Here is a 27965-nt window from a genome sequence, read left to right on the forward strand (position 1 = left end):
CCAGCTTATCGCTCCCTACAAAGCCCAGGGGTGTCCAAGCCCAGCAACTGGACCCCAAGGGGCATCCTAATTAGACCACAACTTGGATGAGGGGTGGGGATGGGGGTCTCAGGACTCTGTGTTCCAGGGAGGTGGGGTGTCACTCTGGAACATGGGGGAGGCTTTATACTGTTGAGCAGGCCCCTTTTAGCTCAGCCTGACCCAGGACCCGAGGGCTCTTATCAGCAGCCGACCATGGTGACTGGTGTGAGGTGGGGCCTTGGTCTCTGAGAGCCCTTCAAAATATTTTTGAAAGCCTGTAAGCACACTTAGGGCACAAACACCGTTATTCTCATTCTCTGTCTGGCTTCTGATTGTTAATTCTTCTCTAATTTGTGGTAGGGATCTGGCCCCGGCCCAGGGGCAGGCCTGGGAAGGGATTGGGAATGGAGGTCTGGCCAGCGGGAATCCTAGGACGTCGGTGCGTAGGAGGGCGCCGGGTGGGGCCCACCTCCTTCGGTGCGGCTGGCGTTGCCGCTTTAAGGCGGCGGCGGCGCGAGCAGGTCTATGGTAATGAGCCGCCGCCGCCGCGGCTGCCGCCGCTGCTCTGCAGAGCTCGCCCGCCCGCCGGGGAGGCGAGGGATCGTGGTGGGGCTGGGCCCTTGGCCGCGGAGACAGCAACAGCCTCGGCGGGGACGCGGGGCGCGAGCGAGTGGCGCGGGGCAGTCGAGGACGGCCGGGGTCCGGGTGCGTAGCTCCGCGGGCTCAGGTGGGCGATCCCGCGGGGGCGAAAGGGGCACCTCGAGACTCGGGAAGTCGGCAGGGCCAGGGTCGCGCGGGGCCCGCGGGCGCAGGTGGCGAGAGCCGGGCGCGCAAGTGGAGGCGCGGCGCCAGCCAGCGGTGGTCGGGGTGACCCGGGCGCGGGCCGGGATCGGGGAGCGGTGCGAGCCCGGGTGCGTCGGAGAGCTCAGCGCCGGGCCCCGCCGAGGCAGCAAAGCGCAGGCCCGAGGGGCGCACGAGTGGCCCCCGGGGACTGGCGCCCCGGCCTGGGCATGAGGCGCGGCGGGGCCGGCTGGAGCCGGAGGAGGAGCCGCCGCCGCCGTTGACCCGGCCGGCCGGGAGCAGGGAGAGATGCAGAGCCGGGCAGCCCGCGCCCCCCTTCCAACGCTACTGCCGCCGCCGCCGCCGCCGCCGCCGCTGCTGCTGCTGTTGCTGCTGCTGCTGCTACTGCCGCCACTGCTGGGAGACCAAGTGGGGCCCTGTCGTTCCCTGGGGCCCGGGGGACGTGGCTCCTCAGGGGCCTGCGCCCCCGTAGGCTGGCTCTGTCCAGCCTCAGCCTCCAACCTCTGGCTCTACACCAGCCGCTGCAGGGATGCAGGGACGGAGCTGACTGGCCACCTGGTGCCCCATCACGACGGTCTGAGGGTCTGGTGTCCAGAATCTGGAGCCCACATCCCCCTGCCGCCAGCGCCTGAAGGCTGCCCATGGAGCTGTCGTCTCCTGGGCATTGGAGGCCACGTTTCCCCCCAGGGCAAGCTCACCCTGCCCCAGGAACACCCGTGCTTAAAGGCCCCACGGCTGAGATGCCAGTCCTGCAAGCTGGTGCAGACCCCGGGGCTCAGGGCAGGGGAAAGGTCAGCAGAAGAGTCCATGGGCGGGCGTCGGAAAAGGAATGTGAATACAGCCCCCCAGTTCCAGCCCCCCAGCTACCAGGCCACAGTGCCTGAGAACCAGCCAGCTGGTACCCCTGTGGCATCCCTGCGGGCCATTGACCCAGATGAGGGTGAGGCAGGCCGGCTTGAGTACACCATGGATGCCCTCTTTGATAGCCGCTCGAAACATTTCTTTTCTCTGGACCCGATCACGGGGGCTGTAACTACAGCCGAGGAGCTAGATCGTGAGACCAAGAGCACCCATGTCTTCAGGGTCACGGCACAGGATCATGGCATGCCCCGACGCAGTGCCCTGGCCACACTTACCATCTTGGTGACTGACACCAATGATCATGACCCTGTTTTTGAGCAGCAGGAGTACAAGGAGAGCCTCAGGGAGAACCTGGAGGTTGGCTATGAGGTGCTCACGGTCAGAGCCACAGATGGTGACGCCCCTCCCAATGCCAATATTCTGTACCGCCTACTGGAGGGCCCCGGTGGCAGCCCCTCTGAAGTCTTTGAGATTGACCCTCGCTCTGGGGTGATTCGAACTCGTGGCCCTGTGGATAGGGAAGAAGTAGAATCCTACCAACTGACAGTGGAGGCAAGTGACCAGGGTCGGGACCCCGGTCCACGGAGTGCCACAGCTGCTGTGTTCCTATCTGTGGAGGATGACAATGACAATGCCCCTCAGTTCAGTGAGAAGCGCTACGTGGTCCAGGTGCGTGAGGATGTGACCCCAGGGGCCCCGGTACTCCGGGTCACAGCCTCAGATCGAGACAAGGGCAGTAATGCCTTGGTGCATTACAGCATCATGAGTGGCAACGCTCGGGGACAGTTTTACCTGGATGCCCAGACTGGAGCTCTGGATGTGGTGAGCCCTCTTGACTATGAGACAACCAAGGAGTATACCCTACGGGTTAGAGCACAGGATGGTGGCCGCCCCCCGCTCTCCAATGTCTCTGGCCTGGTGACAGTGCAAGTCCTGGATATTAATGACAATGCCCCCATCTTTGTTAGCACCCCTTTCCAGGCTACTGTGCTGGAGAGTGTCCCTTTAGGCTACCTGGTCCTCCATGTCCAGGCCATTGACGCCGATGCTGGTGACAATGCCCGCCTGGAATACCGCCTTGCCGGGGTTGGGCATGACTTTCCCTTTGCCATCAACAATGGCACAGGCTGGATCTCTGTGGCAGCTGAGCTGGACCGGGAAGAGGTTGATTTCTATAGCTTTGGGGTAGAAGCCCGAGACCATGGCACCCCAGTGCTCACTGCCTCAGCTAGTGTCAGTGTGACCATCCTGGATGTCAATGACAACAACCCCACCTTTACCCAACCAGAGTACACGGTGAGACTCAATGAGGATGCAGCTGTGGGCACCAGTGTGGTGACAGTGTCGGCTGTGGACCGTGATGCCCACAGCGTCATCACCTACCAGATCACCAGTGGCAACACCCGTAACCGCTTTTCCATCACCAGCCAGAGTGGTGGTGGGCTGGTGTCGCTCGCGCTGCCATTGGACTACAAACTTGAGCGGCAATACGTGCTAGCTGTCACTGCCTCTGACGGCACACGGCAGGACACGGCACAGGTGGTAGTGAATGTCACTGATGCCAACACCCACCGTCCCGTCTTTCAGAGCTCCCACTATACGGTGAATGTTAATGAGGACCGGCCAGCAGGCACCACGGTGGTGCTGATCAGTGCCACGGACGAGGACACAGGTGAGAATGCCCGCATCACCTACTTTATGGAGGACAGCATCCCTCAGTTCCGCATTGATGCAGATACAGGGGCTGTCACCACCCAGGCTGAGCTGGACTACGAGGATCAAGTGTCCTATACCCTGGCCATCACCGCCCGGGACAATGGCATTCCCCAGAAGTCTGACACAACTTACCTGGAGATACTGGTGAATGATGTGAATGACAATGCCCCTCAGTTCCTTCGTGACTCCTACCAGGGCAGCGTCTATGAGGATGTGCCCCCCTTCACCAGTGTGCTGCAGATCTCGGCCACTGACCGTGACTCTGGCCTTAATGGCAGGGTCTTCTACACCTTCCAAGGGGGTGATGATGGAGATGGTGACTTTATCGTAGAGTCCACATCAGGCATCGTGAGAACGCTTCGGAGGCTGGATCGTGAGAATGTGGCCCAGTACATTTTGCGGGCATATGCAGTGGACAAGGGGATGCCACCCGCCCGCACGCCTATGGAAGTGACGGTCACTGTGTTGGATGTGAACGACAATCCACCCGTCTTTGAGCAGGACGAGTTTGATGTGTTTGTGGAAGAGAACAGCCCCATCGGGTTGGCCGTGGCCCGGGTCACAGCCACTGACCCTGACGAAGGCACCAATGCCCAGATCATGTACCAGATAGTGGAGGGCAACATCCCTGAGGTCTTCCAACTGGACATCTTCTCTGGGGAGTTGACCGCTCTGGTGGATTTGGACTATGAAGACCGGCCTGAATACATCCTGGTCATCCAGGCCACGTCGGCTCCCCTGGTGAGCCGGGCTACTGTCCACGTCCGCCTGCTTGACCGCAACGACAACCCACCAGTGCTGGGCAACTTTGAGATCCTTTTCAACAACTATGTCACCAACCGCTCAAGCAGTTTCCCTGGGGGTGCCATCGGCCGTGTGCCTGCCCATGACCCTGACATCTCAGACAGCCTGACTTACAGCTTTGAGCGGGGGAATGAACTCAGCCTCGTCCTGCTCAATGCCTCCACAGGCGAACTGAGGCTGAGCCGGGCATTGGACAACAACCGGCCTCTGGAGGCCATCATGAGCGTGCTAGTGTCAGGTAAGGAAGGGCCCAGGTGGTGTCAGGTGGGGGCGGCCATTGGAGGAGGCCCTGGGCAGCCGTCCAGGGAGAAGCCTTGGACTCACCTCTCTGCCCAGAGGCTGGCACAGAGGTTGAGGGGTGAGAAGCAGCTTGGGAAGGAGCCCTGGGAATCCTGGCAGCTGGTGCAGGCCCCGCCTGCCACCCCAGGCTGGGCTGGGCTGCTTCGGTTGGCTGCCCCCTGCCTACCACCCTGTGACGTGGCAGGGCAAGTGTGGCGAGGCTGCCCTGGCTATGGCTGCCAAGAATTGTAAGAAAAAAAAAGAAAAGAAAAGAAAAAAGGCACGTGGAAGACTGGGGGGGCAGGAGAGCTGGGGGAGGGGTAGAGAGGACTGTGTTGTGTGTGGGGCAGGGAGGTGAGCCGGTCCCCTCAGCACCCCTTCACGCCCGGCAGGGTATTCTTGTGATCTCATAACAGCCTTCTGACAGAGCAGAGGGCTGTGGGGCACAGGGTTGCTGCCGAGGGGTCAGGACCCTGCTGTCGGGCCTCTTCTGGCCCCTTCTGGCTCCCGGCTGAGCCCCAGACTGGCTGAGGGGGACTTTGTCTAGTGCATTCTTTTCCCTCCAGGCAGAAAGAGCCTGGCCTGGCTACCCCTTCAGAGCTCCCGCAGGAAGTGAAGCCAGAGCTCATTGTCTCTGTCCAAACAGACCCCACTGTCAGAGGCCATGGTTCGGGGTCCAGCTTGGGGGAGGGGCTGCGGTGAAGCCAGGGCCAGGCTGAGGCCTCCTGGGCCGCCTTGCCACCCCGTGGGCTCTTCTTAGGATGCTAGGCTTTCCTTGCTGTCTGTGACCAGCCTGGACTCAAGGAATGGGGTATGGGGACCAGGATGAGTGAGGGGACTGGTGGTCTTTGAGGGTAGAGCCCCCTGCTCCGGTGGGGAGAGAACAGAGTCCTGGGGCGTGGGAGCCTGGCCAGGACCCAGGCTAGGCATTCCTGCTGCTTGGCCAAGCGCTCAGCCTGCAGACTCCCTGGACAGAGGGTTGGGGGAGGAGAGTTGGGGGGGGGGGGCGGCATTCTGTCTTCTCTGTCAGCTATGAGGAGTGATTGGCAGTGGCAGGGAGGGGGCCAGCCCCAGGTTGCCGAGTCCCTTCCCCAAGCCTGGGAACAACTGGCACCCCCATGAGGGCCCCTTGTTAGAGACACCCTAGGGATGGATGGCCCAGGATACCCCATTCCAGACACATAAGGGAGGAGAAGAAAAGAGTCTGGCACCCCTCTATTGCCACCTCAGGGAGTCTGGGCCTAGAGGGCAGTGAAAGACCTGTGAGATGCAGGGTGTGGTCAGCCCCCTCCCCGCTCTGGGTCCTTCCTGGACAGATGCCTCCCCTGCCCTACTCCCTTAGGTGGCCACAGGAGCCAGGGGATAAGAGATTTTAGAGGTCATGGACAAGGCTCTGTGCCTCTTGAAGCTTCAGTTTCCCTCCAGGAGGAGGAAGTGAAGGGCTCGCGCTCCTGTATCCTGTACCTTTTCTGCTGGGAGAAGCAAGCTGTGGGGAGGGATGGAAAAGAAGGGCCTCTGCTTCTTGTCCTCCCCACAGCCTGTCCTAGGCGAGTATGGCAGGACACTGAGGAGGCCCCACCCAGCCTTCAGGCTCCTACCTGGGCAGAACCCCTGACCACAGCTCCCTGAGAACAGAAGGGAAGGCCTCAGGCTGGCCCTCCAGCCCTGGCCCCACCATGTCCCTTAAGCCCTGACCCTTGGAGGCAGTCACCACGGCAACCCCAAAGTTAAGGGAGGCTGGGGTGAGGGGGAACTGACTCCCACTGCCCCTTTGTTTTCCTTCTCTTGTTCTTTGTCTCTCTTTCTTACCCGCCCCTGCCCACGGGGCCCTCCTGCTCTGCCCCACTTCATTGCCCTCTCCTGATCTCCTGTGTAGTAGCTCTCTCCTCCTTTCCCACTTTCTCCATTGCTGGCTCTTTTTCTGGGTCTTTGTTTTCCCCTGTTTGGTCTCCATGTTCATGCCCCTCTGACTTCCCTGCCTCTTGTCCCTGTGGCTGAAGCTGCCCCAGCTTGGGCTGGATGGCTCTTCTGAGGCCCCAATTCTCCCTGCCTCTTTCTTACTCTGCTGGAACACACAGGAACTCTTGTGCGTGGTCTGGTCAGCTCCCAGAGCGGCAGACCCCCACCCACTCCCCCTCCAGGCCTACCACTTCCGGTGGCACATCTGCCAGGGGAAGACAGGTTTGGAGTCTGATTCTGCCACAGTCTGGGACCTGGGACCCCTGTTCCCACCCTGCCTTGACACCTGAGGGGTGACCTAGGTCAAGGCAAGGGAGAGGAACAAAGAGGAAGGACTGAGCAGTAGGTTGACTGCTGGGGATGAGGGACAACAGAAGAGGGGGCAGGTGGCCACAGATGGTAGACCAGATGGGAAGCAACAGAGACACATTGGGTGAGGGGCATGGGCGGGGCCTGGGACGGCAGTGGGGAGACACAGGGAGGAGTGCTTGTTCCCGGGGCTGAGTGGTGGTGAGGTTTCTCTTGCTCACTGGCTTTGACTGCCCCCTCCGCTCCCTAATCAGTTAGGGGCTCTGTGTGGACTCTTCGGCAGCTTTCTGCCTGGAAGGACTATCCCATCAAGGAATCACTGGGCAGAGGCACCAAGTGCCTGAGAGCCCTGTGCCAGCTCCCCACCTCAGTGCAGGGTGGTCTGAAAGAGGGAGAAAAGTAGAGCCTGAGGTCATAAATCTGGGCAGGCCTCCTGGAGTAGGTGAGCTTGGGGCAGGTTAGAATAGTAGGAGGACTGTGGGTAGGCCAGGTGGGAAGGCACAGCGTGTTCGGTAGCTCTAGACGAGAGTAGGAGGAGCAGAAGTGGGGAATGACAGGCAAGCTTGCTGGTGAGAGCAGGCAGGCTTTGGCAGTCTCTGCGATGAGGCTGGAGGGCAGGTGGGTGGACCAAAGCCATGGCTGAGATGGGTGTCTGCCTTCAGCCTTCCCTGGCTGAGCTGAGCTGCCTGGTGTAGTTAGCCACCTCCCGTAGGTACGGCAGAGAAGCAGAATCTATTCCCAGGTACCTCCCCTAATCCCACCCCACCCCAGAAACACCATCTTCTGCCCTGTTCCCACTAGGGGTTCCTTCTTAATATCAACTCAGGGCCCCTCCTGCTGTGTTTAAAAGATCATTTCCTCACTATGGAGACATCAGCATCTTAGCATTTACCGGACACCTACTATGTGTAGGACATTGTAGTAAATTTAAAAAATGAATACCCTTTACAGCCCTGCCAAGCCATTTCCTCCTCCCCACTGGCCTCCAGCTTTCATTTTCGAACTAAATAAAATCCAGTGTCACGTATATGTGCATTCAGGTGTGCATGGTATTTCTGGGCTTAGAGTGTGGGTGGAGTGAGACACTAGAGTGTGTTAGCACCTAGCTGTTTATAAGTGAGTGTGTGGCCTGCAGGTGTAGCAAGCATTTGGGTGCAATGCAGTGAGCCAAGTGGGCGATGAATAGCTAGAGGCCCAAGGCCGGAGGGGAGATCAGCCTAGTGGGGCTTTTCTGGGGTTTCAGGTTGGAGAGCTGCCCAGGCCCTTCCATCTCTGCCCCCCACCCCCATCTCTCACAGCATCAGGGCAATGGGTGGTGCAGCCCCTGGAAAGGTGGCTCAGCTGGATTTCCTGGGGTGAGGCCTCCCCAGGCTATCTTCAGCAGCCCAGAGAGTTGGGCGGGAAGAATGCTTTGTGTGGGGCGTTGCTATGGGGATAGCAGGCCTGCGCCCAAGCAGCCATGGGGCTCAGTGGGAGGGGGACTGGGTGGCCCACTGACCCAGTTCACCCCTCACTCTGCCTCGGTGGGGGAGGAGGGAGCACAGCCAGGGTCAGGGTTATGGTAGTGTTGAGGTATAGAGGCTGAGGGGGTAGGATGATCATTTTTGTGGGTATCTCATGGTGCTCTGGGCCCTGTAGAAAGGTAAGAAATAGGCAAAATTGGGTTCTTGTGCAGGGAAGTCCCGAATTTTTTGTAAGAGAGTAAGAGTCATGGCTTGGACAGGGAAAGGTGCACAAACATTAAAAGACATGCCGTTCTTCACAGTGCAGGGTTTTTGTAAAGTATGCAAAGAGAACTTGTGAAAAATGGAATCACCTTAAGTGTGGGTGGGGGCCGATCCAGCAAGGTGTGACTTCCCTACATGTAGTCTCTTAGGCACTTTTTGCCACTGTGGCAACTGGGCAATTCAGTAGTGTGTGGGCTGGATTTCGGCTCCCGCTCCCTTCTTGGGGTGCTCCTGCCCAAGGCTAGGTCTCCGGCTTGGCACCCCTGCCCTCCCAGCCCTGTGCCGGGTCCTGACCCATGTCACTTATCCGCAGACGGCGTGCACAGTGTTACTGCCCAGTGCGCACTGCGTGTCACCATCATCACGGACGAAATGCTCACGCACAGCATCACACTGCGCCTGGAGGACATGTCACCAGAGCGCTTCCTGTCCCCCCTACTGGGTCTCTTCATCCAGGCGGTGGCCGCCACGCTGGCCACACCCCCAGACCACGTGGTGGTCTTCAACGTGCAGCGGGACACCGACGCCCCCGGTGGCCACATCCTCAATGTGAGCCTGTCGGTGGGCCAGCCGCCTGGGCCGGGGGGCGGGCCGCCCTTCCTGCCCTCGGAGGACCTGCAGGAGCGTCTGTACCTGAACCGCAGTCTGCTCACGGCCATCTCGGCGCAGCGCGTGCTGCCCTTCGACGACAACATCTGCCTGCGCGAGCCCTGCGAGAATTACATGCGTTGCGTGTCGGTGCTGCGCTTTGACTCCTCCGCGCCCTTCATCGCTTCCTCCTCGGTGCTCTTCCGGCCCATCCATCCCGTTGGGGGGCTGCGCTGCCGCTGCCCACCCGGCTTCACGGGCGACTACTGCGAGACTGAGGTGGACCTCTGCTACTCGCGGCCCTGCGGCCCCCATGGGCGCTGCCGCAGCCGAGAGGGCGGCTACACCTGCCTCTGTCGCGACGGCTACACGGGTGAGCTGGAGGGGGTCGGGGGGAGGTATTCTGGAGGGCTAACGCTTCAGTGCAAGCACAGATCAGGCTAAGGACCGGGGCTGCCTCGTTCTTTTCCAGAATAAGGCAGGCACAGGTTACACTGGCCATCTGCAGATCCCACTTGCTCCTCTACAGCGACCTACTGGGGAGGGAGGAGGTGGGAGCCCACCTTCTCCCAGCACTCCCCACCCCCATCCCAGGCAGCGTAGTAAGTGAGGTCAGCGCCTGCTCTAGAGGCAGCCGGCTGGGTTTATATTCCAGCTTTGCCACTAGTAGTAGTTGTGTGACCTCGGGCAAGTTACTTAACCTCTCTGTGTCTCGGTATTTTTAAATGGAGATGATGAATTGATTTACCTCACAGCGTGGTTGTAAGGATTAATGTAATTAACTTAATACATGTAAAGAGCCAGCCCTTGGAAGGTGTTGGCTGTGATTTAAGAGACCACTGGACTCAGGCGACTTGTTCTGAGTCTCACCTCACGGCTTGACTAGACCTGAGGCTGGGCCTGGAATCTGGTCTCCCCCACCACTGAGCCAGTTACCTTTTTGGGCTGCAGCCCATACTTTTCTTCCCAGGCGTTGAGAAGAAGGCATAGAACAAACTGGAGGGGTTTGGGTGCGGGTCAGGGTTGTTTCAGAAGGTCTGTGTACCTTTGTGACCCTGAGCAGAATAGCTCCACCCCTGCGCAGGTGCTGGGAAAAGGGTCAGGCCTCCCAGTTGGCCTGTGACCTGGGTTTTTACACATCCCCTCCCCAGCCTCTGCTTTGTGCTCCTGACCCCGCCCTGCAGGCTCCTGTTTCTCCTCAGGACACCCCCTTCTCTTCTCCCTGGGCCCTTCCTTCCCAGATAGGTTAGGCCTACTCTCTCTCCTCCACAGCCATGCCCACTGGCTCTGCCAGCGTTGGCGGGCAGACCCCACCGCCTTTCTGCTGCATCTTCCTGCCCAGAACTTGCCAGACTTGACTCCTCTCAGTCTGCTGTGGGTGGGGGTGGAGGGGAGGGGAGGGCTTGGGGGATGGGAGGGGAGTCTTTGTCCAGGAGGATGGGGAGGGGGGCTTAGAGTAGGCGAACAACAGTTTCCATGGAAACAAGAGCCAGTCACTAGGCACAGGAGCTGAGAACCTATCTCTAGAATCTGGGAATGGGGAGGGAGAGAAAGGGGTGGATTTTCCCATCTGATGTTGTTGGAATTTTCAGTTCCTCCACTGAAATCCTGGTCTGCTCCCAGGGCTCGGTTCCCCAATCTGTCAGCATCTCCCAGGTGCACAGAGGGCCTCCTTCTGGGCCCCAGGACTCAGGGCGGGAGTTCTCTGCCCCATTCCTGGGAGTCTCCAGCTTCCCCCACCCCTCACCCCCCACCCATAACTCTGACAACCGAAGTGGAAGCCTGGTCTCTTCCCCAGAGAGGGAAACTGATCTTGGCGCCTGGCAGAGACAAAAGCACCAGTGGGAGGGTGGGAGGAAGGGGGTTTGGCACCAGCCCTGGTGTTGTCCTGCAGGCTCTTTCCTCCATGCACATCCACCCCTGTGGGAACAGAACACCCCCAAGCTTGCTTGGAAGCCAGGACACCAAAGGCTAACTAGGACCTGGGCCTTATGACCAGAGACCCCGGCAGGCCTGTGCACTTGAGCCCCAAAAGGAGTACAGAAAGGCCTGGGAGCTTCAAGGAACTCGCAGGGGAGCAGTATAATGGGATGGTGGTGAGAATGGCACGGTGGGCCAGACACAACACCCCAGTTTCCTAGATCTCAGAGAAGGTGGGCACATGAAAGGAGGTGCAGATGCTTGGGAGAATTTGGGAGTGTTATGGGAGGTATCGCTGGGTGAGGAGCCGTCCCAGTTACTCTACCCTCTCAGGCACTTGATATCCGCCCTGGCTTTCCCCTTGCCCAGGTGAGCACTGCGAGGTGAGTGCCCGCTCAGGCCGTTGCACCCCAGGTGTCTGCAAGAACGGAGGCACCTGCGTGAACCTGCTGGTGGGTGGCTTCAAGTGCGACTGCCCATCTGGAGACTTCGAGAAGCCCTACTGCCAGGTGACCACGCGCAGCTTCCCCGCCCGCTCCTTCATCACCTTCCGTGGCCTGCGCCAGCGCTTCCACTTCACCCTGGCCCTCTCGTGAGTGGCTGGGCCCTGAGCTGGGGGGAGGGAGTGTGGCAGGAGCCTGGGGTGTCTCCCATTCTGCACGCAAGGCAAGAGGTCAGGCAGCGAAAGTGCTTGGAGCAGGTTGTTGGCAGAGCCAGCTCTGCACTTGAGAGTTGCTTGTGCGCTCTGCCAGCAGACGTTCCTTGCCCGCCAGGGTCCACTTATCACTCTTCCTACCCCACTTTTGAGGGTGGGGAGTCAGGAGGTCAGGGTTCTGGTTTTAGTTCTGGTTTGGGCTCATCTTCCACGTTCCAACTCCACAGCCCATAACCTTAGCCAAGTGTCAGCCCTCTGGAGTGTCCTGAGTAGGATCAGGGAGGGGCTAGTTAGGTGGCTGGGGTTAGGCTGGTGCCCCGCTCCCTGCCCCCATCTCCACCTCCTGCTCAGGTTTGCCACCAAGGAGCGCGATGGGCTGCTGTTATACAACGGACGTTTTAACGAGAAGCATGACTTTGTGGCCCTCGAGGTGATCCAGGAGCAGGTCCAGCTCACCTTCTCTGCAGGTGATCCCGGTTGCCCCATGTCCTTGCCCGTCTCCCAAAGGCCCTATGTGTCGTGGCCCCTGACCCCAAGCCACCCGCCCTCCCAGCCCAACCTGGGCCCAGTCCCAACTGTGAGCACACCCTCCCCATTCCCAGCCCTCATCTGACGTCCCAGCTCACCTGGGTCCTTTCCCCAGGGGAGTCGACCACCACTGTGTCTCCATTTGTGCCCGGAGGGGTCAGTGACGGACAGTGGCACACAGTCCAGCTGAAGTACTACAATAAGGTGAGTGTGGGAGGGGGTCAAGGAGCTGGAGGGTTCTGTCCTTGGCTCAGGTGCTCAGATCTAGGTGGTGCTTCATCCAGGGGGGCTGGTAATGGGTGACACTTCTGACGGAAGGGGGGGAAGGGGGTGGGAACTTGTCACTTTGCCGGGGTGTCTCCCTTCCACCCGGCAGTACTAGATGTCCTCTGTCCTGTTAGACAGGCACACACTCCAGCAGACATTGAGGAATGCAGTCGAGCACATATGTCACGTGAACACACGTGTGCACACCTGTATATATGTGTGTACAGAGCGGTGTCAGCATGTGCTGGTGCCTTTGTGCCTGGCCCGTGAACCTAGTGGGCTTCTTGAACTGTTTCTCTTCTCTGCCCTTCCCTGTCCAGCCACTGTTAGGTCAGACAGGGCTCCCGCAGGGTCCATCTGAACAGAAGGTGGCTGTGGTGACCGTGGATGGCTGTGACACAGGAGTGGCCCTGCGTTTTGGAGCTGTCCTGGGCAACTACTCCTGTGCTGCCCAGGGTACCCAGGGTGGCAGCAAAAAGTGAGCAGGGGAGAGGGCTGAGGGATGGGGTGCAGTGTGGGGCCAGGCAGGGAGGGAAGGTTGAGACAGTGGGCCTCAGGGAGCCCTGAAATGGAAACCAATCCAGATGGCAGCCTTCCCTCATCTTGCTTCCCTTAGCCCCTGCTCAGGCTTCTGCAGAGGTTTGGGTTGGGGAGCAGGAACGGCAAGGTTAGGCGATTAGGGCAGGGTCTCATGGAGCGGTCGGGGGGGGGGGGGGGGCGGTGCAGGGGGGATGGTGGGTGTGAGATGAGAGTGGCTCCAGGTTGGGATGCCCCGCTTTCTCTGTGCTTTCTCCAGGGCCCCTTGGGCTCCTGCCTGGGCCCTTCCCGCCTCTGGCCTGGTGGCAGGGAGAGGAGAGAAGGAAGAGCCAGAAGCTCCCCCGTTTTGCCTCACGTTGCCATCATTTCTGCTCCCCCAGGTCTCTGGATCTGACAGGGCCCCTGCTGCTGGGTGGGGTACCTGACCTGCCCGAGAGCTTCCCTGTCCGCACGCGGCACTTTGTGGGCTGCATGAGGAACCTGCAGGTGGACAGCCGGCACGTAGACATGGCTGACTTCATCGCCAACAACGGCACCGTGCCTGGTACGGGGACCCGGGGCAGGGGCAAGGCCAGGAACCCAGTGCAGAAAGGAGGGCTGGGCCTGGTATGGGGACATGTTGGGGGTTTCAGAGGCCCCTCCGGCTACAGGTTTTCTGTCTGGAGCCCCGACCCGAGCCCCTTTCTCTCCCGTCTAGGCTGCCCTGCCAAGAAGAACGTGTGTGACAGCAATAGTTGCAACAATGGGGGCACCTGTGTGAACCAGTGGGACGCGTTCAGCTGCGAGTGCCCTCTGGGCTTCGGGGGCAAGAGCTGTGCCCAGGGTAGGAGGGGCAGCCAGCAGAGGCTGAGGCCCGAGAGCTGTCAGCAATGCTGGGAACACTGGCAGGGTCGGGGCAGGCGCTGGGCAGGGCCCAGCCAGGCTGGGCTGTAGGTGGAAAAGCGTGTCTGGGCAGAGCCCTGAGAGGGTAGCACTGGAGACAAAGGGCCCAGTCAGAGGCAGGCCTGGGCACAGCATGGGGCAGGCGCAGGACAGGTAAATGCTCTGGAGGGTGGGGCCAACGAGGGGAGTGGGCACTAGGAGGGGCTGTGCCCTGCCTCCCACACAGCCACCACCTCTGAGCATCATACCCCCTGGGGCACTTGGCTGCTCCACCCCTCAGAATCTGCCTTTATCTGCCTCCTCAGAAATGGCCAACCCGCAGCGCTTCCTGGGCAGCAGCCTGGTGGCCTGGCACGGCCTCTCGCTGCCCATCTCCCAGCCCTGGCACCTCAGCCTCATGTTCCGCACACGCCAGGCCAACGGTGTCCTGCTGCAGGCTGTCACCAGGGGGCGCAGCACTATCACCCTGCAGGTGATGCAGGGAGGGGGTAGTGACCAGGGCTGCTGTAGCCTCCAGGGGGCTGGTCAGAGATGGCTGGGCGGGGTCTATTCTTGTCCCCAAGGAAGAGGCCGCTAGAGCTGTTTGTTGGATCACTGCTGCCATCTATTGGCCCCAAGGGAAAAAACACCTTTTCTTCTCTGGCCTCAGCTGGGCAGTAGGATGGGTTTGGTGGTCCAGGAAGGACGGCAGTGGGCTAGAAGAGATGATTAAGGCAGTCTGCTGACCCTCTTTTCTTTTCTCCTGCTGCCAGCTGAGGGAAGGCCATGTGGTGCTGAGTGTGGAGGGCACAGGGCTCCAGGCCTCATCTCTCCAGCTGGAGCCAGGCCGGGCCAATGACGGCGACTGGCACCGTGCACAGCTGGCGCTGGGAGCCAGTGGGGGCCCTGGCCATGCCATCCTGTCCCTTGACTACGGGCAGCAGCGGGCAGAGGGCAACCTGGGCCCCCGGCTGCATGGGCTGCACCTGAGCAACATTACAGTTGGGGGAGTGCCTGGGCCAGCCGGTGGGGTGGCCCGCGGCTTCCGGGGCTGTCTGCAGGTGAGCCTCCTCCCCTGCCTCCCAGTCCTCACCACCTGGAGGCCTGCTCCACAGAGGGCCAATACCGCTTCCGTCCCTCCCAGGGTGTGAGGGTAAGCGAGACGCCCGAGGGGGTTAGCGGTCTGGATCCTGGCCGTGGGGAAAGCATCAATGTGGAGCCAGGCTGTAGCCTGCCGGACCCCTGTGACTCGAATCCGTGTCCTGCCAACAGTTATTGCAGTGATGACTGGGACAGCTATTCCTGTAGCTGTGATCCAGGTATGCTAGGGATCCAGGGAAATGGGGCAGGTTGGTGGGTGCCCAGGGTCTCATTTCAGCTCTGCTGTGTGACCTGAGGTGGGTCATATGATCTCTCTGAGCCTTGTCTCCTGCACTGCAAAGCCATAGCCAGCTGGTATGATTCTCAGACTGGAAGGTGGTGGATGAAGGCAGGTTTGAAGAAAGTGCCAGGGGAGGGTGGGCTTTGAGTCTCTCTCATCCTTATGGTCCCAGGTTACTATGGCGACAACTGTACTAACGTGTGTGACCTGAACCCATGTGAGCACCAGTCCGTGTGTATCCGAAAGCCCAGTGCCCCCCACGGCTATACCTGCGAGTGTCCCCCAAATTACCTTGGGCCATATTGTGAAACCAGGTAAGTGGACCAGGGCATGACCGTTGCCTGTCTCTGGGGTGTCCCTCAGAGCACCATGAACCTGGGTGAGCCACAGCCACAGTCAGAAGGGCCACACAAGGCTGCACCAGACAAGGATGGCAGAGGGAGCTCATGTCCGCCTGGGCTCCTCTCTGCAGGATTGACCAGCCTTGCCCCCGAGGCTGGTGGGGACACCCCACGTGCGGCCCGTGCAACTGTGATGTCAGCAAAGGCTTCGACCCAGACTGCAACAAGACAAGCGGCGAGTGCCACTGCAAGGTGACAGCCCCCACCTGGCCTCCACAGTGGCCTCCTGGGCCCTTAAGTGGAGAAGGCCTTACTGCAGAGAGAGCTCAGGGCTGTGTGCCCTTGCTCTGACGGGGTGGACAAGTGGCCCCGTGCTCTGATGTGTCTGGGGTGTGGGGGACCCAGGATGGATACTCTACCAGTGAACTCTAGGCTGGCCTCACTGGTTGTTTGCAACCAGTTCTGACTGGTTGGCATCTCACTGACGGGCTAAACCGCAAATTGTTACCAGTTAAATATTTTGAATACCATACCTGGGGGGACCTGAAGTCAGCGAGCCTCCCTCCAGAGGGGCCACAGCTGAAAGGATCCATGAGCATCCAGGAGAGAGAGCCTGAGCCAGTGACCCGCATCCTCTGTCCCCCCTCTCAGGAGAACCACTACCGGCCCCCTGGCAGCCCCACTTGCCTCCTCTGTGACTGCTACCCCACGGGCTCTTTGTCCCGCGTCTGTGACCCCGAGGACGGCCAGTGTCCATGCAAGCCAGGCGTCATTGGGCGCCAGTGTGACCGCTGTGACAACCCTTTTGCTGAGGTCACCACCAATGGCTGTGAAGGTGGGGCTCCCATGCTGGGTCGGTGGCTCTCCTGCTGTGTGCCAGGTCCCGATGTCCCAGGGATGCCAGGAGCAGGGGCTGGTTGCAGTCCTGAGGCTGCTGAGGGCGGGCTGGGAGCCTGAGCAGAGCTGCAGGGGGACAGCTACTCCTGGGTGACCCTGTGTGTTTCCTTGCAGTGAATTACGACAGCTGCCCACGGGCCATCGAGGCTGGGATCTGGTGGCCCCGTACCCGCTTCGGACTGCCTGCTGCTGCTCCCTGCCCCAAAGGCTCCTTTGGTAGGTGCTGGACTTGGCCTCTCATCACTAGGACTGGCTGCAGATCCCGGGACCTCTCTCTGGTCTCCAGGTCCTGGAGACTCCATGTCCCACACTGTTGCTCTGCTCCCAGGGTTGCCGGGATGAAGGGCACCTACATCCTGAATTCTTAACAAAAATGCTGAAACACCTGCCGTGTGCAGCCACAGTGACGGGTATAGAGATTCAAAGATGAATCACACAGCGTTCCTTCCCATCCTCAACTCACCGCCTGGAACGGGAATTATGCCACTAGAAAGGCAGTCTGGGGAGTAGGGGCTGTTGGGTGCTGTTCCAGGGGACCCAGCCCCAGTCCTGGTCCTTGGACTGAGATGATGAACAGAGTTCATAAGCAGAGAGTGGCAGAGAGCACAAGGTGCAGAGGGACAGCGATGTCTAGGGGTTTGAGGAGAGTGTGTGCCCTGTGCTCCTGCATCCTTGTTTGGGCCCATCTTGCAGGGGTTTCTTACTCTTCTCATCTGGGCTGCAGGAGGGCAGGGCCCTTGTTTGCTTGTCTCCTGTCTCTGGCCCATGAGGTCCTGGCACCCGGGAACTCTGGCAGGTCCGGGAAGCATCCTGTATCTGTCCTGAGGCCTGCCATCTGGGCTTCCTTCCCCCAGGGACTGCCGTGCGCCACTGTGATGAACACAGGGGGTGGCTCCCCCCAAACCTTTTCAACTGCACATCAGTCACCTTCTCAGAGCTGAAAGGCTTTGTAAGTGAACCTCCTCTCTCCCCTCACTGCTGCTAGCTTTGAGAAAAGGGCTTTTGGAATTCCAGCCCCCAGGGTGCCCCCCACCGGGAGTGGCCATTTCTCCCTTTTCCTGAGGCCCTTTTACTCCAGAGTTCCAGTCCTGCCCTCTGGGGACCTCACTGCTATCCTCCTGTGCTGACCTCCCGCCATCCCTGTCCTGTCCGGGTCCATCCTAGGCTGAGCGGCTACAGCGGAATGAATCAGGTCTGGACTCGGGACGCTCCCAGCGGCTGGCTCTGCTTCTGCGCAATGCCACACAGCACACGGCTGGCTACTTTGGCAGTGATGTCAAGGTGGCCTACCAGCTGGCCACACGGCTGCTGGCCCATGAGAGTGCCCAGCGGGGCTTTGGGCTGTCTGCCACGCAGGATGTGCACTTCACCGAGGTGGGGCTTGGATGGGGCAGGGCTGGCTGGTTAGATGGGGGTCATGGTGAGTGAGCCCGTTTCTGGGGCAACCTGAGGGCTGAATGGGGAACACTCTCCATCCCTGCCTTTGGGGACCTCCCAGTTGGCATGAAGCCTCCGGGAGGTCCCTCGAGCCATGGAATTTAGAGCATCTCCTTCCAGCTCTTTTTCTAGTAAGGTGCTAACAGCATCTAACATTTGTATTGGGGCGTGGCCTGACCAGGTTCCTCGGAGCAGAGGCCTTGCCCACCTTGCCAGGCTGGGGAGGAATCAGTATCTAGCCATGTGTGTGGGTCCAGACACAGGGCTTGGGAAGCTCCTAGTTCCAGAATGAGGAGGGAAGGTTTGAAGGAGCGGCATGGTTGGCGTGGGTAGCCAGGGCTGGTCGAGGCACAAGTGGGGCCCGGTGGTGGGGATGAGAAGGTATGGGGCTGCAGCCCACTGTGACCATGCCTACCCCAGAATCTGCTGCGGGTGGGCAGCGCCCTCCTGGACGCGGCCAACAAGCGTCACTGGGAGCTGATCCAGCAGACGGAGGGTGGCACGGCCTGGCTGCTTCAGCACTACGAGGCCTATGCCAGTGCCCTGGCTCAGAACATGCGGCACACCTACCTGAGCCCCTTCACTATCGTCACGCCCAACATCGGTGAGGCTGGGTCAGGGAGGGGGCTGTGGAAAGAGGCCCTGGCCAAGGTGGCTGTGCTGGGGGCCTGATCCAGGGTCTGACCTGTGACCCTTCTCCCTAGTCATCTCTGTAGTTCGCCTGGACAAGGGGAACTTCGCTGGGGCCAAGCTGCCTCGCTATGAGGCGCTGCGGGGGGAGCGGCCCCCTGACCTGGAGACGACGGTCATTCTGCCTGATTCTGTCTTCAGAGGTCAGTGGGGAGCCAGAGGGTGGGTCAGGGGCCAGGCTGGGGCATCTGTGCGGGGCACAGCTGAGTGGACAGTGTCCCGGTCCCAGAAACACCCACCGTGGTCAGGCCCGCGGGCCCTGGAGAGACCCAGGAGCCAGAGGAGCTGGCTCGGCGTCAGCGGCGGCACCCAGAGCTGAGCCAGGGTGAGGCTGTGGCCAGCGTCATCATCTACCGCACCCTGGCCGGGCTGCTGCCCCATAACTATGACCCGGACAAGCGCAGCCTGAGGTGAGCAGCTGAGGAGACAAGGGGTGGGTGGGATGCAGGTTGGGCGGGTGAGTGCTGAGGCACAGAGAGGCCAGGGGTCGGGGCATGTCCAACTGATGATGGGTGTTCCCTCAGCCATGGGACTGCCATAGTGACTGTGTACCTGCCTGTTCTTCATCAGAGTCCCCAAACGCCCTGTCATCAACACGCCGGTGGTGAGTATCAGCGTCCATGACGATGAGGAACTTCTGCCCCGTGCCCTGGACAAGCCAGTCACGGTGCAGTTCCGGCTGCTGGAGACGGAGGAGCGCACCAAGCCCATCTGTGTCTTCTGGAACCATTCCATCCTGTGAGCCTAAACTGCCCTTCCCCCAAGGCTTTGGGCGGAGAGCCAAGCCCCTGGGTGCCTTACACTCCTGGTCCCCTGCCCCTGCCTCCCTCGTGCAGAGTCAGTGGCACAGGTGGCTGGTCAGCCCGAGGCTGCGAGGTCGTCTTCCGCAACGAGAGCCACGTCAGCTGCCAGTGCAACCACATGACGAGCTTCGCCGTGCTCATGGATGTGTCCCGGCGAGAGGTTGGACCCCCAGGGGGCAGCCGCGGAGCTAGGGGTGGGAGCCCAGGGCACTGGGCTGGATTCTTAGGCCCTGCCCTTCCTAATTCTCCTGGCCTCTTGCCACCTGCTCTGCAGAATGGAGAGATCCTGCCGCTGAAGACACTGACATATGTGGCCCTAGGGGTCACCTTGGCTGCCCTACTGCTCGCCTTCCTCTTCCTCACTATCCTGCGTGCCCTACGCTCCAACCAGCATGGCATCCGACGGAACCTGACTGCTGCTCTGGGCCTGGCCCAGCTGGTCTTCCTCCTAGGAATCAACCAGGCTGACCTCCCTGTAAGATTTCTCCTCTCACCCAGAGACCGTCCACAACTTCTAGTCCTATGAAACTTCCTATAGTCCTCCCCAGCTCCCCAGTCTCTGCTTCTGCAGCAAGAACTCAGAGCCCAGCCCAGCACCCAGCCCATGGTTTCCTCTTCTCCAGCTCCCCCTCACCTTCCCCTACCACGCCCCCCTCTGCCGCCTCCCCCCCCCCCGCCCCCGCTGCCTCCCCGTCCCCCAACCCACCCCCCCCCCCGCCAGCATCCTAGGAGTACCTTCCTCTGGCCCACACTTCCCAAAGCACCACCTTACACCCAGGCCCTTCCCCTGACAAGACGCTCTGGGTGTGCCCTGGTCACTGACCAGGCATGGCTGGGCCCCCAGTTTGCTTGCACAGTCATCGCCATCCTGCTGCATTTCCTGTACCTCTGCACCTTCTCCTGGGCCTTGCTGGAGGCCTTGCACCTGTACCGGGCACTCACCGAGGTGCGCGACGTCAACGCTGGCCCCATGCGCTTCTACTATATGCTGGGCTGGGGTGTGCCTGCCTTCATCACAGGTACCTCCCACCCCCTTCCCGGGCCTGAGGTTCTGCATCCCTAGGCCCTGGGTCCACCTTCATGCCACATTCTCCCCACCCACATCCCAGTCCCAGAGGCCCCATACCCCCATGACCCAGGCTGAGTTCTCCGTAGGCATGCCTCTCAGTCCTTGAGGCTCCCCACCAGGGGCTGGGTCCCCCATCCTGGACAGGTCGGCATGGACACATGGTGGGTGGAACCCTTTGTTCTCTGCACCTGGCCCTGTGAGCCCATTTGACACCTGACTGGTGTCAAGGCCCTACCACCCCTTCCCCTGCTGTTGTCACCATACCCCCAGGTCTAGCCGTGGGCCTCGACCCTGAGGGCTATGGGAACCCTGACTTCTGCTGGCTCTCCATCTATGATACGCTCATCTGGAGTTTTGCTGGCCCTGTGGCCTTTGCTGTCTCGGTAGGTGCTAGAAAGTGGGCTGGGGGTGAGCAGGCTGAGTGTGTCCCCATTTAGGAATGGGGAAACTGCTGGGCCCCCGCAGAGTTGAGTAGAAGCTGTCTGTCCCCTGATGATCGCCCTCCCCTGCTAGATGAGTGTCTTCCTGTACATCCTGGCAGCCCGCGCCTCCTGTGCTGCCCAGCGGCAGGGCTTTGAGAAGAAAGGCCCTGTGTGAGTATGGGGTGTGGGTGCCTGGGCAGTGGGAAGGCATCGGTGTGGGAGGCCTCCTGGCCGGGCTCACAGCCTCCCCCTCTCCAGCTCAGGCCTGCGGCCTTCCTTCGCTGTTCTCCTGCTGCTGAGCGCCACGTGGCTGCTGGCGTTGCTCTCTGTCAACAGTGACACCCTCCTCTTCCACTACCTCTTTGCTGCCTGCAATTGCATCCAGGTACCTGGCCCAGGGCCATGGAGATGGGGGTGTGAGGCTTGGCCATGGGGTGCCCGATTCCACACTTAGCTGCTGTCTCTCCCCTGCCAGGGCCCCTTCATCTTCCTCTCCTACGTGGTGCTTAGCAAGGAGGTCCGGAAAGCACTCAAGTTTGCCTGCAGCCGCAAGCCGAGCCCTGACCCTGCGCTGACCACCAAGTCCACCCTGACCTCGGTGAGGGAGCCAGGGATCAGGGACGTGGGATCAGGGAGGTCTGGGGCAGAGAGGAAGAGGCAGAAGGCCCAAGGAGCTTGTTCTCTGTGCTTTTTGCCCCACTTTTTCTTCATCCTTACATCCTTTCCTGGAAGGAGGAAGGGGTGGTGAAATGGTATGTGTGGCCTGGGAAGAGGGGGACACGGGGGTAGGGAGGAAGGTTTTGACTCAGAAGAGTTGGGTGTAGAGCTGGGAAGAGTAAGGTGAGGAAGTGACCAAGACAGGTGACCCAGTCACGGATGCCCAACATCTGAGAATCCCTCGTGGATCTTGGTAGATTTTCTGTGCCCAGCACATTCTCAGGAGATAATTCCTGGTACCATTTTTTACCAGGAAGCCCTGATATAGCTGAGTCCAGGGTACTTGGCGTGCACAGGGCTGGCCCAGGTACGGCAGAGCTATGGCTACTACCAGGCCCTGATATGGGAGTGGTGGGGGGAGTGGAGATGTGGGGCCTCTCTCTTTCAGACCTGGGCATGTAGGTGGTAGAACTTAGGGCAAGCTCCCTCGGCCCTTCTGCTCCCCGTTCAGGGGCCACCCCGGCCTGCTCCCCCTACCTACTGACCTCTCCGTTCCATGCCTAGTCCTACAACTGCCCCAGCCCCTATGCAGATGGGCGGCTCTACCAGCCGTACGGAGACTCAGCAGGCTCGCTACACAGTGCCAGCCGCTCGGGCAAGAGTCAGCCCAGCTACATCCCCTTCTTGCTGAGGTGAGCCCTGGTGACGGGGGCATCCACAAGGAGAGAAGAGTGCTGTGCCTGCTGGAAACCAGGCCAGCCACCTGCTGGGAGTTGAATAGCACACTTGGTGGCTGGCTGACTGGTGGCAGCTTAAATTAGAAGCAGGAGGGGGGTGCCTGGGTGGCTCAGGCCGGTTGAGCGTCCAACATAGGCTCAGGTCATGATCTCATGGTTCGTGGGTTTGAGCCCTGCGTCGGGCTTCATGCTGACAGCCTGGAGCCTGCTTGGGATTCTCTGTCTCTGTGCCCCTCCCCCATGTGTGCACACACACTCTCTCTCTCTCTCAAAATAAATAAATTAAAAAAAAAAAGAAGTAGGAGGGGCATGGGGCAGGAACAGGGAAACGAGAGAGAGAGAAAAGAACGGGACACTAGGCAAAGGGCTGGGCTGACCCTTCTAACATGGCCTTGTCTTCTCAGGGAAGAGTCCACACTGAACCCTGGCCAAGGGCCCCCTGGCCTTGGGGACCCAGGTAGCCTATTCCTGGAAGGTCAAGACCAGCAGCATGGTGAGAAGAGAAGCCCTTGATGGCCGGTGGGGGGCAGCTGCCTGGCTTTTGTGGAGGGTGTGCAGAGGCAGGTTGGTCAGCCGTGATTTCTCCCCCACCTCCCAGATCCTGACACAGACTCTGACAGTGACCTGTCCCTGGAAGATGATCAGAGTGGCTCTTATGCCTCTACTCACTCATCAGACAGTGAGGAGGAGGAAGAGGAGGAGGAGGAGGAGGCCGCCTTCCCTGGAGAGCCAGGCTGGGACAGCCTGCTGGGGCCTGGCGCTGAGAGACTGCCCTTGCACAGTACCCCCAAGGGTGGGCCGGCGCCAGGGCTTTGGCCTTTGAAGGGGGCAACGGGAGGGCCAAGGGCCTGGAATTCCTAGGGTAGTGAGTTCCTAGCTGTCTGTCTTCTCTGGGCCTTATCAACTTCCTTTCTCCACCAGATGGGGGCCCAGGGTCCGGGAAGGCTCCCTGGCCAGGAGACTTTGGGACCACAGCAAAGGAGAGTAGTGGCAATGGGGCCTCTGAGGAGCATCCTTGGGAGAATGGAGATGCCCTGCCTCGGGAGGGGTCCCTGGGCCCCCTTCCAGGCCCTTCTGCCCAACCTCACAAAGGTGAGCAGGGCATGCCCAGCTGCCATGCTCCCCCCATTTGGCAACCTCACAACTCACCTTTGCCCCGTGGCTGGTAGGGCTCTCTAGGGCAGTCCCATGAGCCTACCACTTGTTCCTCATGGCGCCTGCACCCCCCCTTCCCCCACAGGCATCCTCAAGAAGAAGTATCTGCCCACCATCAGTGAGAAGAGCAGCCTCCTACGGCTGCCCCTGGAGCAGGGCACAGGGTCTTCTCGGGGCTCCTCAGCCAGCGAAGGCAGCCGGGGCGGGCCCCCTCCCCGCCCTCCACCCCGGCAGAGTCTCCAGGAGCAGCTGAACGGGGTCATGCCCATCGCCATGAGTATCAAGGCGGGCACAGTGGATGAGGACTCGTCGGGCTCCGAGTGAGTGAGGCTGGCTGGGTGGGACCGGGCGCAGCCCCTCAGAGGCCCGGCTGGGCTCCCAGCTGCTTCCAGGCCTCGCCAGGCTGCTCTGGCAGGCGGTCGGGGGACGGATGGGCTGGCCAGCTGCCTTACTGTGACATGCCCACAGACCATGGTGCCCCATGGGGTCAGCTCAGCCCGCATCGGGCAAAGTGAGGGAGGGTGGGGAGCTGGGGTTGCTTTTCTGTTTCCTTCTCCTGGTGGAAGCTTCTCCCTGTCTTCTCTGCTCCGACTAACCCCCTGTCTGCCTTTTCTGTCACTTTCCTTTCCTGCCTCTCCAGATTTCTCTTCTTTAACTTCCTGCATTAACCCTGGGCCGGTGGTTCCTACACCCTGAGGCTCCCTTACCTTCCCCAGCTGCACTCATGCCCCCACTCCTGTCTTGTGCTCTATCCTGCCCTTGCTCCCCACCGCCTGCCCGCAGCAGCGACGAAACATCCATCTGAGGAGCCTGGGCCTTGCCGGGAGGGGCGCCCACCCCACCCAAGGCCATCTAGTGCCAACTCCCTCCCCCACCATCCCCTTCACTGCACTTTGGACCCCTGGGGCCAACATCTCCAAGACAAAGTTTTTCAGAAAAGAGGAAAAAAGAATTTAAAAAAGGATCTCCACTCTTCATGACTTCAGGGATTAATTTTTTTTATATGCTGGAAACTGACTCCCCTTTCCCTTCCCAAAGAGGATAGGACCTCCCAGGATACTTCCCAGCCTCTCCTCAGTTTCCCATCTGCTGTGCCTCTGGGAGGAGAGGGACTTTTGGGGGGCCTGCCCCTCATTTGCCATCACCAAAAGGAAAGGACGAAGCCACATGCGCCCAAGGGCATCAAGCCCTGCAGGCTGCACCCCGGCAGGCCTCAGTATGGTGAGGGCGTCAAGGTGGAGGGCACTCCTCACTCTGCCTGTGCTGCCCCTCCCAGGAACTGAAAAAAGCCCTGTCTGGCGAGGGGGCAGAAGGACTCCACGCCCCCAGACCCCCAAATGCTGCATGAACACATTTTGAGGGGAACCCGTGCCCCTGGGCGGCGGCCGGGCCACCCCAGCCCCTCTTCTCTCCCTGGACTCTGGCCACGCGCTGCAGTCCAGGCGTTTGCTCAGTTCGCTGACCCAAAAGTGCTTCATTTCCCTGCCTGACCCGCATGGGGAAGGCCAGTCGTGTGTTAAGTTGCGCTTCTTTGCTGTGGTGTGGGTGGGACGGGGAGGAAGAGTAAATCCAGGGCTGGCTCAGTCGCCCCCAGACGTCTCAAGCACAGGTCTCAAGCCTGGGTTCTGGTGTCCACTCACCTACCCACCCGAGATCAGACAAATCCCACTTTGTCTGACCTGCTGTGGCCTCTGAGACATGTTCTATTTTTAACCCCTTCTTGGAATTGGCTCTCTTCTTCAAAGGACCGGGTCCTGTTCCTCTTTCTCTCCCTGTCCCACGCCCACCCCCAGCTCCCTGCGAAGAGAGAGTTAATATATATTTTATTTATTTGCTTTTTGTGTTGGGATGAGTTCGTGTCCGGTCCCAGGGGGTCTGATGTGGCTGTGACAGGTTGGGTGTGTACCCAGCAATCCTGGCCTGGGGGCCTGAGGCCCTTCCCCTGCTCCAGGCTGTCATCTCCTGCCTCCTCTCCTCCGGCCTCCTCAGTTTTGCCAACTGCAATTCATTTGAGTTACTGTTTATGCTAAGCATGTACTCCTGACTTGTCACTGACTTTCCTCTGGAGCAGGTGGCTAGAAAAAGAGGCTATGGGTGGGGGAAAAAAATGTTCCTGTTCTCACTTGTAAGGCTGGTTTTTGGCTTTTCTGCCATGGATTCTCCCCCTGACCTCTCCCCTCAGCAATTCCTGCAAAGGGTTAAAAATTTAACTGGTTTTTAACTACTGATGACTTAAACAACACAAAGATGCTGGATGCTAACTTGATACTAACCATCAGATTGTACAGTTTGATTGTTACTGTAAATACAGTAGGGTTTTGTGTTTGTTTTTTTCATTTCCCCATACTACTGAATAAACTATAGCTCTGTGCGGGTTGAGCACTGTCATCACGTGCTTCTGTGTGGTACCCTGTCCTTCCAGAGGGCAGCTCTGGAAAACAAGAGCAGGCAGGGCCCTAGGTGGGCCAGGAGGTCAGGGGACTCAGATGCCAAGCAGCCGATGAGCTAGTCCCTCTACCAACACCCCAGCAGTAGCCAAATAGCCTCATCAGCACAGAGCCCATGTCCTGGCACGTCCAAGGAAGATGCGGCAGGTGGCAGGAAGGTTTCCTTTTCACCAGGATAGGAGGGACTCGTGTGGCTGGAGAGGCTGCAAACAGCAGGCAGGTTTCCGGTCCAGTCGCTTAGGGGCTGAGTCCTGGGGACAGAATTCAGGAGGCAGGGAGGGCAGAGTTGAGTGGCTGAGTGGCTGGTAGGAATTCAAAGCTCAGTGACTAGGTACCTCCTGACCACTTCTCTGGGCCACTTTGTGTGTTTTGCCATTGGAAATGCAGCAATTCACACTCAAGCCAACTACATGTTCTGCAACATTACTTCTCTTCCCAAGTTTTGTATTTTCTTCAAAGGTCTGTTCAGCAAACTAGTTAGGGAGTTAACATGGGGGCACTAGAGGGTGCGTAGTGATTAAGAGCACAAGCCCTGGGCACCAGACTGAGTGACTTAATTTCTTTGCCTGCAAAATGAGGATGGTAAGAACATCTGCCTAATTGAGCTTTTATGAGACTTAAATGAGTTAGCACATGTAAGGCGCTTCAAACAGTTCACAGTGCATAGTAAGAGGCCAGTAAATGTTGGCTTCCCTCATTGCTGCTACTGGGCAGGGGCGGGGTTAGAGAGCATAAAGAGACAACTAGAAAGGCGGACCTGAAGGGAAGGAAGGAAGCAGGTAGCTGAACAAGGAAGGCAGCTGTGGCAGGTGGGCCTCCTCCCTCGCTGGCACTGCCTACTGAATGTTGCTTAAGCCGGCTTGGGGCGGGATGGGGGTGGGGCAGGATGGGGGCGGGGTGGGTGGGGATGGGGTGAGGTGGGGGTTACGAAATTCAAGACTGACCGAGAGCAAAAGGAACATGCCTTGTCCTTTCCGGCCACCAGGTGGCAACAGCACATGGGTCTGCGGCTGGTTTTGTCTCCCAAGCTACACACACGTGCCATCTGCTGGCCACACCTAAGTGCTTGCCTGGGCATGCCGACCTTCCAGCGCTTCTGCCAGAGCCGGGACTCACCAACAGGCCCTGCTCGCCAGACACCCGCGCAGGACACAGCTGGGGAACACACCTCAGGTTTTCTGGCCTCTGCCAGATTTCTCCAGAGCCAAATACTCAAGTGTGTTTCCACATCCCCTCCCCCAACTCAATTCTTGGAATCCCAGAGGCTGTAGGAGTTGCTGACAGAGGCTCAGGGAGAGGGGTGAACATCTAGGCAGCTGTCACTGTGATATAGGGGAAACGTGTTACATGAACTTTAAGATCGGCCATAAAAAGAAGACAGCAGTGGAGGGCCTCTGTCTGGGGAAGGGCATTTCAGTGCCTATGTAGGGTGCTTGTGGGCATATGTATGTGGGGGGCAGGGGACACCAGCTGACACTCCACTCCCTCTGCCCAGTTGCCTATTGCCTTCCTTAAGTCACAGCCTAGCCTTCTAAGAGGGAAGTTCTCTCAAAACTCACAAGGAATTGAATTGGTTCTGGTTGCAAGAGTCAAAGGCTGTGAGTCAAAGGCTTAGCGAAATCTGTTAAATGAGTCTCATTCATTCAACAACCCCCCACCATCTTGCACTCAAATTTATGTTTTCAATAAATAAATGAAATTCTCTGCCACATACAAATGACAACACTAGGCACTAAAACCTAGTGCCAACCCTCACGTCTAGGAGGGGACATAAGAGAACACCAACAATATCTAATGATATACGTGACGAGGTGTTCCAGTATCTTCTACTGAAGCAGTCAGTGAAACTGAATACCAGGGGACCCATCAAAGGGTCCCCTCATCTCAGTACCTCAGGCTAGATGATGAGGCATTCTCAGAAGGCTCCATTCTCCGGGTGCCCGAGTGGCTTAGTAGGTTGAGTGTCCACAACTCGATTTTGGCTCAGGTCATGATCTCACAGTCTGTGGATTCGAGCTCCGCATTGGGCTCTTCTCTGACAGAGTGGAGCCTGCTTGGGACTCTCTCTCCCTCTCTCTCTCTGACCCCCCCCCCCC

General features: G+C 59.5%; 1 protein-coding gene across 4 annotated transcripts; it reads left to right on the forward strand.

Moving 5' to 3' along the window:
- Nucleotides 1-589: 589 nt before the first annotated feature.
- On the forward strand, nt 590-27901 carry CELSR2 (cadherin EGF LAG seven-pass G-type receptor 2). 4 transcript variants are annotated; one of them, XM_011285046.4, is made up of 34 exons: nt 590-4441; nt 8791-9438; nt 11355-11577; nt 11992-12107; nt 12284-12372; nt 12756-12913; nt 13353-13516; nt 13670-13795; nt 14160-14326; nt 14607-14894; nt 14978-15152; nt 15387-15528; nt 15687-15807; nt 16207-16390; nt 16567-16668; nt 17307-17401; nt 17617-17826; nt 18310-18493; nt 18594-18722; nt 18809-18989; nt 19150-19317; nt 19416-19542; nt 19657-19857; nt 20227-20401; nt 20722-20834; nt 20965-21044; nt 21132-21258; nt 21349-21471; nt 22095-22222; nt 22672-22760; nt 22866-23060; nt 23189-23359; nt 23508-23742; nt 26855-27901. In XM_011285046.4, exons 1-34 carry the CDS (start codon nt 1111-1113, stop codon nt 27138-27140), a joined length of 9051 nt encoding a protein of 3016 aa, XP_011283348.1. In that variant the 5' UTR covers nt 590-1110; the 3' UTR covers nt 27141-27901. The 4 variants fall into 4 exon arrangements, with proteins under 4 accessions (XP_011283348.1, XP_019693120.1, XP_003990449.2 ...); XM_003990400.6 differs by lacking the exon at nt 26855-27901 and adding an exon at nt 24063-25810 and having other exon boundaries at nt 591-4441; XM_011285047.4 differs by lacking the exon at nt 26855-27901 and adding an exon at nt 24206-25810 and having other exon boundaries at nt 591-4441.
- The last annotated feature ends 64 nt before the right edge of the window (nt 27902-27965 follow it).

This window comes from Felis catus, chromosome C1 (genome assembly GCF_018350175.1).
Source record: "Felis catus isolate Fca126 chromosome C1, F.catus_Fca126_mat1.0, whole genome shotgun sequence".
NCBI lineage: Eukaryota > Metazoa > Chordata > Mammalia > Carnivora > Felidae > Felis > Felis catus.

Bases quoted from the DNA above. Each gene is read 5' to 3' on its own strand.
- CELSR2 (XM_011285046.4), top strand. From the start codon at position 1,111: ATGCAGAGCCGGGCAGCCCGCGCCCCCCTTCCAACGCTACTGCCGCCG. The intron at 13,796-14,159 runs GTAGGAGGGGCA...CTGCCTCCTCAG, and splicing joins GGGCAAGAGCTGTGCCCAGG to AAATGGCCAACCCGCAGCGC. The intron at 22,223-22,671 runs GTGAGCCCTGGT...TTGTCTTCTCAG, and splicing joins TACATCCCCTTCTTGCTGAG to GGAAGAGTCCACACTGAACC.